The sequence below is a fragment of the Piliocolobus tephrosceles genome, unplaced genomic scaffold (assembly GCF_002776525.5).
Source record: "Piliocolobus tephrosceles isolate RC106 unplaced genomic scaffold, ASM277652v3 unscaffolded_33709, whole genome shotgun sequence".
In the NCBI taxonomy this organism is placed as follows: Eukaryota; Metazoa; Chordata; class Mammalia; order Primates; family Cercopithecidae; genus Piliocolobus; species Piliocolobus tephrosceles.
In genome coordinates, this window is record NW_022317320.1 from 1 (window position 1) to 7429 (window position 7429).

The window sequence follows — 7429 nt, forward strand, 5'->3', positions numbered from 1 at the left end:
AAGACTCTAACCCAGCACCACCTCGAGGGCTTCAGGCTCACTTTCTGTTTGCTTGAAGTCTGCGATGTGCTCATGAAGTCTGCATTCCTTTGAGGCAACAGCGTCCTTGAGCTGAGCTTCCAGCTACAAAACGAAGATGCACTTGTCATTAACAGAAAGTAAGCACAGTGCAGGGCTCCGCTGAAGTGGTTGGTTAGTAATAAAACAAGTTTAAATTCTAATTTAAGAAAGAGTACTGATTTGTGAAAACAAGTACTTCTGATTTCTGTAGAACACTGATTCATGTTTTATTTTTTATTTTATTTTTTTTTTATTTTTTTATTTTTTTTTGAGACGGAGTCTGGCTCTGTTGCCCAGGCTGGAGTGCAGTGGCCGGATTTCAGCTCACTGCAAGCTCTGCCTCCCAGGTTCACGCCATTCTCCTGGCTCAGCCTCCCGAGTAGCTGGGACTACAGGCGCCCACCACCATGCCCGGCTAATTTTTTGTATTTTTAGTAGAGATGAGGTTTCACCGTGTTAGCCAGGATGGTCTCGATCTCCTGACCTCGTGATGCACCTGTCTTGGCCTCCCAAAGTGCTGGGATTACAGGTTTGAGCCACTGCGCCCGGCCTTCATGTTTTAAATGGACAATTTCAAACACACACAGAAGAGAGAGTAATGAACCTCCTCCTGTGCCTGGCACCCAGCTTTGACAGTGAGGAGAGGACCTTTTTATTTTTTTTTCAGACAAGAGTCTTGCTCTGTCGCCCAGGCTGGAGTGCAGTGGTGTGATCTTGGCTCACTGTAACCTCCACCTCCTGGGTTCAAGCGATTCTCATGCCTCAGCCTCCAGTTTAGCTGGGATTACAGGCACGTACCACCTCACCCAGCTAGTTTTTGTATATTTTTTAGTAGAGATGGGTTTCACCATGTTGGCCAGGCTGATCTCAAACTCCTCACCTCAGGTGATCCGCCCACCTCAGCCTCCCAAAGTGCTGGGATTACAGGCGAGCCACTGTATTTGGCTGACAGCGAGCAACTTTAGCTGTTTGCTTCATCTCTGCCTATGCACAAACTATTTGAGAGCAAATCCCAGGCAATGTATCACTGCATCCGTATGTGGAACGGTAATCCTTAGTTAGGGGTTTCGCTAATTCGAGTTGTAACTGGCTACAACTTCAAATATATTTGGGTTGCAAAATAAACTAAGAAGAAAACAAACAGATATCCTGTGGCTAAACAGCAAAGAGCCCTGAACTTGAGCATGTGCTTCCAGGCCTTCTCATTTCTGGGATTCATTAAGTAAATTTTAATAGAATTTTTTTGAGACAGATTCTCACTCTGTCTCCCAGGCTGGAGTACAGTGGCACAATCTCGGCTCACTGCAACCCCCACCTCCCAGGCTCAAGTGATCCTCCCACTCAGCCTCCCAGTAGCTCGTACTAGATGTGCACGCCACCACACCCAGCTAATTTTTTGTATTTCTGGTAGAGATGGGGTTTCACTACGTTGCCCAGACAGGTCTTGAACTCCTGAGCTCAAGCGATCTGCCCACCTTGGCCTCCCAAAGTGCTGGGATTAGAGGTGTGAGCCACTGCCCCTGGCCTTTAATCAAATTTTAAAGTAAACATTGCTTAAAACATGTCACTCACCAACAGCGGAACATTCAGAATACCTAGGGCAGCAGTTCTCAAAGCGTGGGCTGAGAATCCTGGGATCCTGAGACATTGTCAGAGAATAAATACCCTCTACTTACTGAAAAGGGAATTTTTAAAACTTAGCACCCAGGAACCTCTTTTAATAATTAATTAGTTATCTGTGGGAACCAGGAGTTCTTCATGTACTTCATCCAGAACAGTGTATCAAAACAGACTGAGTCCAGAAACAGACATGAGAACCCAAGTGTGTTCTATTAAGCCAGATATTAAAGAAACATTAAAAAATGTAAAAATGCGGCTGAGTGAGGTGGCTCACGCCTGTAATCCCAGCACTTTGGGAGGCTGAGGAAGGCAGATCACCTGAGGTCGGGAGTTTGAGACCAGCCTGGCCAACATGGTGAAACCCCGTCTCTACTAAAAACACAAAAATTAGCCAGGCATGGTGGTGCATGTCTGTGTTCCCAGCTACTCAAGAGGCTGAGGCACCCGAATCACTTGAAACCGGGAGGTAAAGGCTGCAGTGAGCCAAGATTGCACGACTGCACTCCAGCCTAGGTGACAGAGAGAGACTCCATCTTAAAATAAATAAATAAATAATGTAAAAATGTCATTCTTCTCACTAGATTTTTAAAGAAATAGTGACTTTTCTTTACAAATGTTACGTTAACATGTAATGGGTTTTTATTGTATTGAAAGAATTCTTAGTTCTGATTTCTGTCATGGTGCATATTGAGAGCTGTGATCTACATAAGTAGACGCTTTTTGGGATCCCCAGTGATGTGTAAGAATGTAAAGGAGTGCTTAGACCAAGTTGCTTCAGTAGCACTGGTCTAGAGCAAGTGGCTTGAAGCATCCTAGACTATGATTTGCCTTTCTACTGCCATTGGCCCTTTATGGACTGCAGGTTCTCCTATTCAGTTAAGCCAAGCCATATCACAGCTTAGCATAAATACCTTCTACTTACTTAAAAAGGAATTTTAAAAACTTAGGAATAGGAACCTCTTTTAATAATTTCACAAATAGATATTGAGGGATGAGCACAACATAAATGCTTGGCAGATCAACTTACTTGGGTTCACATAAAACTTAAGATCCATTTTAAAGTAATTTATATAATGCAGCCCAAGTTCTCAAAGATGTTTTATTAAGGTCATACAAAAGTCCAGTCAGTACCATCGCTGAAATATCTAAACAGCTTCCTCCTTTTTTTTTTTTGAGACAGAGTTTTGCTCTTGTTGCCCAGGCTGGAGTGCAGTGGCGTAATCTTGGCTCATTGCAACATTGCAACCTCCGCCTCCCAGGTTCAAGCAATTCTCCTCCCTCAGCCTCCCAATAGCTAGGATTATAGGTGCCCACCACCATGCCTGGTTAATTTTTGCATTTTTAATAGAGACAGGGTTTCACCATATTGGCCAGGCCAGTCTCAAACTCCTGACCTCAGGCCATCCGCCAGCCTCGACCTCCCAAAGTGCTGGGACAGAAAGAGGAGCTTCTGGGATCTTCAGATCTCCTGCCACATCACGTCAACTTACTGCATGGCTACTTCCATCTCCTCCTCCTTGTCCCACACCTTCTGCTTCTGGGAGCAGAGCTCTGCAATGAGCTCATTGAGGTCCCAGAAGTCCTGCAGGGCCAGCTTTTGCTGCTGATGGGCATCTTTCAGTTCTTTGGCCTGGAATTTCAATCTCTCTGAAGCTTCAACCAATTGCTGAAAAAAAATTTAGAGATGTTTTACGTTTGCTTAACAAAGGCCTGGAAGGCTGGACATTTAGTCTTACACTATATTAAAGAGTCACAAGTGACAGCCAATGCTGGTTACAGATGAAAGTCACAGATGGGGAAAATCCCCTGCTTGGAAAAAGCCCTGTGCTCGCCTCACCCCAGCCAAGCATGCAATGGGAAGACCACCTGGGCTCAGGTGCTGAGCACCAACTCCACACCAGGAAAGACCCTGCACTGCATGGAGTAGCTTCCAGCAGGACAGCTGGCTCTGTAACGTCAGCCTCTGCCTGATGTCATCTACACAGTTGCAAAGGTGAATAAAACATTTGGGCATTCAATCTAGTTACTGAAACATCAGCAGAAGCAGAAAAAAACATGTAGGCAAAGTGCTGAAGATTTAAATCAGACCAGGCACTGCGGCTCATGCCTGTCATCCCACCACTTTGGGAGGCTGAGGTGGGAGGATCGCTTGAGCCCAGGAGTTCAAGACCAGTGCCTGGGCAAAATAGTGAGACCTCATCTCTTAAAAAACTGAAAAAGAAAGAAAAGAAATTTAAGAAGAAAGAGATTTAAATCAAAGTCTCCCTGGGTGGAGGGCCACAAGTAGGACTTACCATGAGTTCAGCTGCACTGACAACCCAACCTTACCACTTGCTGCCCTGATGACTCTGACCTCCCTGCAGCCGATCTGGCCAAGAATCTGGCTGTTTAGTCACTGCCACACCCATTGGACTAAGACTGGAAGTGACAAGACCTGGAGCAAGCTGGCAGGGTGGCTCCCACATGGGGAGGAAAGGCCTCCCCAGGCCTCTCTGGGTCCGGCTCAGAGTCACTGTGACTGTGTCAAGCAATGAGACGCCACACAGCCCACACTGCACTCCCAGACAAGTCATGCAGGGGGACGATACCACAGATGATCTGAAGAAGCAATTTGGGTTTAAAATCGGGCGCATTTTAGAGGACAGATCACAAACTACGTGTCCAAGGACTTCAGTGTATAAATGAATGTATTTTAGAAAACAGAGCCTATGCAGTGAGCTGAGATTGCAGGACTGCAGCCTGGTGACAGAGAGAGACTCTGTCTCAAAAAAAAAGTAAGAAAGAAAAACAAAAGAAAAAAGAACCTAATTGTGTTATTATATATTTAATGGCATTTGAATATAAAGTTCACACATCTTACTAAAAACCAAATTTGTAAAGGAGTTATGGGGAATCAGCCACATTTTAACAAATGTCCTCTTTTGCAGTTCCCTGTCATTGCTAAGATGCCCCTTCTTTTTTTTTTTTGAGGCAGAGTCTTGCTCTGTCGCCCAGACTGGAGTGCAGTGGCCGGATCTCAGCTCACTGCAAGCTCCGCCTCCCGGGTTTACGCCATTCTCCTGCCTCAGCCTCCCGAGTAGCTGAGACTACAGGCGCCTGCCACCTCGCCCAGCTAGTTTTTGTATTTTTAGTAGAGATGGGGTTTCACCGTGTTAGCCAGGATGGTCTCGATCTCCTGACCTCGTGATCCGCCCGTCTCGGCCTCCCAAAGTGCTGGGATTACAGGCTTGAGCCACCGTGCCCGGCCAAGATGCCCCTTCTAAAAAGCAGCGGGCATGGTGTAGAGAGAAGGGCGAGGTCACTGGCGTCAGGCGCAGCGTGTCACTGCAGATAACACAGTGCCCTCTGGACATCGTTCCTCATTCAGAATGGGCGGGCTGGGGGAGCTGCTGCTTACTCTGTGGGGTTGAACTGGAGATGGCAGATGATGACTGTGAAGTGGGTGCCTCCTGCAGGCAGCACACTGAAATGCATCCATGGCAGGGAGCCAAGCCCAGCCAGCTGACATGGGCTGTGTAGCAACTGGGCACAGCAGGGGCCCTAGAACCAGGCTTGGCCCTGGTATCCTGCAGGCAGCAGGGACAGTCCATGAGTGGGGGTCCCAAGGAGGTCTTTAAACATCTGTATGAACTCAGCCTTACAAAACTCTGCAAAGCCTCTTAAGCCTTTCTCACCCAGAACCAAGCTGCCTACCTTGTGCAGGTCCTCCTTCTCCTGCCGCGCTATGAGGTGCTGCTTCTCTGGCCCCCGTAGCCACTGTGTGAAATCTTGTCGAGGCGCCACCTTGCCTCAAGTTGTCACTCAAGCCTGTTTGAATCTGAGCAAAAGAGGAAATAATTTGTGTTCCTTTCTGTGTAGCGACTATATGTAAATGTTGTTAGCTGACTTACTGAAATGATTTAATAATTCACAAAACTCTTTTTTTTAGTGCTGTATACTAAATAAAATACACAAGGCAGCAATACTTAGGGGCCAGAAACACTGTTTACTACAAGTCAGTTATGGAATCATAACTTACAGTGAAAATGGGCATGTCCAAGGCTCAATTTTTCTTTCGTCATTTACAGTAGAATAAATAGTTTGTTGCTAATTTTCTCCACTCTCTACTGGGAATTTGTGTTACTTTTATAATCAGAAAAATAAATATTGCCGTCATGTAGCATATAGTGATATTTTGGTCAACAACAGACAGCATATATGTAACAGTGGTCCCATAAAATTATAATACCGTATTTTTCCCGTAACTTTTCTGTGTTTAGATACACAAATCCTTGCTGCACAGATCTGTAGGCAAGGGGCAATATGCTACACCACGTGGCATAGGTGTGCAGTAGGCTGCACCACCTTCATTGCTCTAAGTATACTCTAAGATGTTCTCACATCAATGAAATCACTTGATGATGCATTGTCGAGAACGTATCCCAGCTGCTGAGGGATGCATGGCTGGACTGAAGAGCACCGTGTGATGCAGGCTACAGCTGAGTTCTGTGCATGACGTGGTTGGAGCCCTGAGGAAGGGGAGGGCTATGGACTGAATGGTGTCCCCCGCTGCCAATATTAGACGCTGAAGCGCTAATCCCCAATGTGACTGTATTTGGGGACAGGGCCTGTAAGGAGATGGTGAAGGTTAAGTGAGGTCATAAGGGCGGGCCCTGATCCAATAGATTCGTGTCCTTACAAGAGACCAGAGAGCTTGGGTGTTAACTTCCCATGGGAGGACTTGGTGAGAAAGTGGCTGTGTGCAAACCAGGAAGAGGCCTCTGGGGCTTTTAGCCTCCAGAACTGTGAGAAAATAAAACCCTGTTGTTTAAGCCACTCAGTCAATGGTATTTTTTTAGGGTGCCTGGGGCTGACTAATACAGAAGGATTCGCCCTCCTGGGGAGAAGAGGCGGGGGCCAGTGGCCTCCTCTGATTTACCTGGCTGTCCGCAGAATTCGGTCCCTGCCCCTCCACCTTCTGCCAAAGCATCCTTCTAAGGGCAGACCTGATCGCACTGTCCAGAGGTCCCCAAAGGCCACAGAAAAGTCTCAACTCCTGGACCTCACGAGTCCCATCCCACTGGTGGAGCTCCCTGTCTCTGCTCTGCTCTCCTCTCAGGAGGGAAAGTTAAGGGCCTGCTTGGCCACCCTCTAGGGAGGTGCCATGATGGGATGCTGCATCCTAGTGATGAGCTGGGGGTAAGCCAGCACGTCTCTTCTGGTGCTTCTCCCAGAACTGAATGCACACTGTTAAGATGATCTTCAGGCGTGGAAGAATCAAATCGCGAAGAATCATACGCATGTAGTCCCAGCCTACAAGGAAGGCTGAGGCTTGGGGATCACTTCAACCCAGGAATTTGAGTCCAGCCGGGTCAACACAGTGAGAACCAGTGTCAAAAAAAACAAACAAATAAAAAGGAAGAATCAGGTGATTGTTCCAGACTCCTCCAAAATGGGTATGGGGTCCCCACTCTGCTCTTCCTGGGACAGGGGTGTGACTTCTCCTTTCCTGTTGGCCATAAACCCACTCCTTCCCACTAAATAAATGAGAAAAGAAAAAGTATTCACAGCACTTTGAGTTATGTGAGGTGTGCAGAATTTATCAGGCCCAAAAAGACAGGAATATGGACTTCAGTCATACCCCTCATACCCATGCCCCGGGGTGACTGTTTAAAGGCATTTTGTTTCTGACTAGCTTAACCCATTATCTTCCTGTTCCTTGAATTTGTGATACAAAAGACAATGTAGACAATATAGAGACAATAAATAG

General features: G+C 46.7%; 1 protein-coding gene across 1 annotated transcript; it reads right to left on the reverse strand.

Moving 5' to 3' along the window:
- Window positions 1-11: 11 nt before the first annotated feature.
- Window positions 12-4143, reverse strand: LOC113222704 (the record flags this gene model as incomplete). Its single annotated transcript, XM_026452326.1, has 3 exons — window positions 3975-4143; window positions 3171-3346; window positions 12-123 (listed from the first exon to the last, which is right to left on the reverse strand). Coding segments are annotated over exons 1-3 (291 nt in total), but the record flags the coding sequence as incomplete, so codon positions are not given.
- Window positions 4144-7429: the final 3286 nt, after the last annotated feature.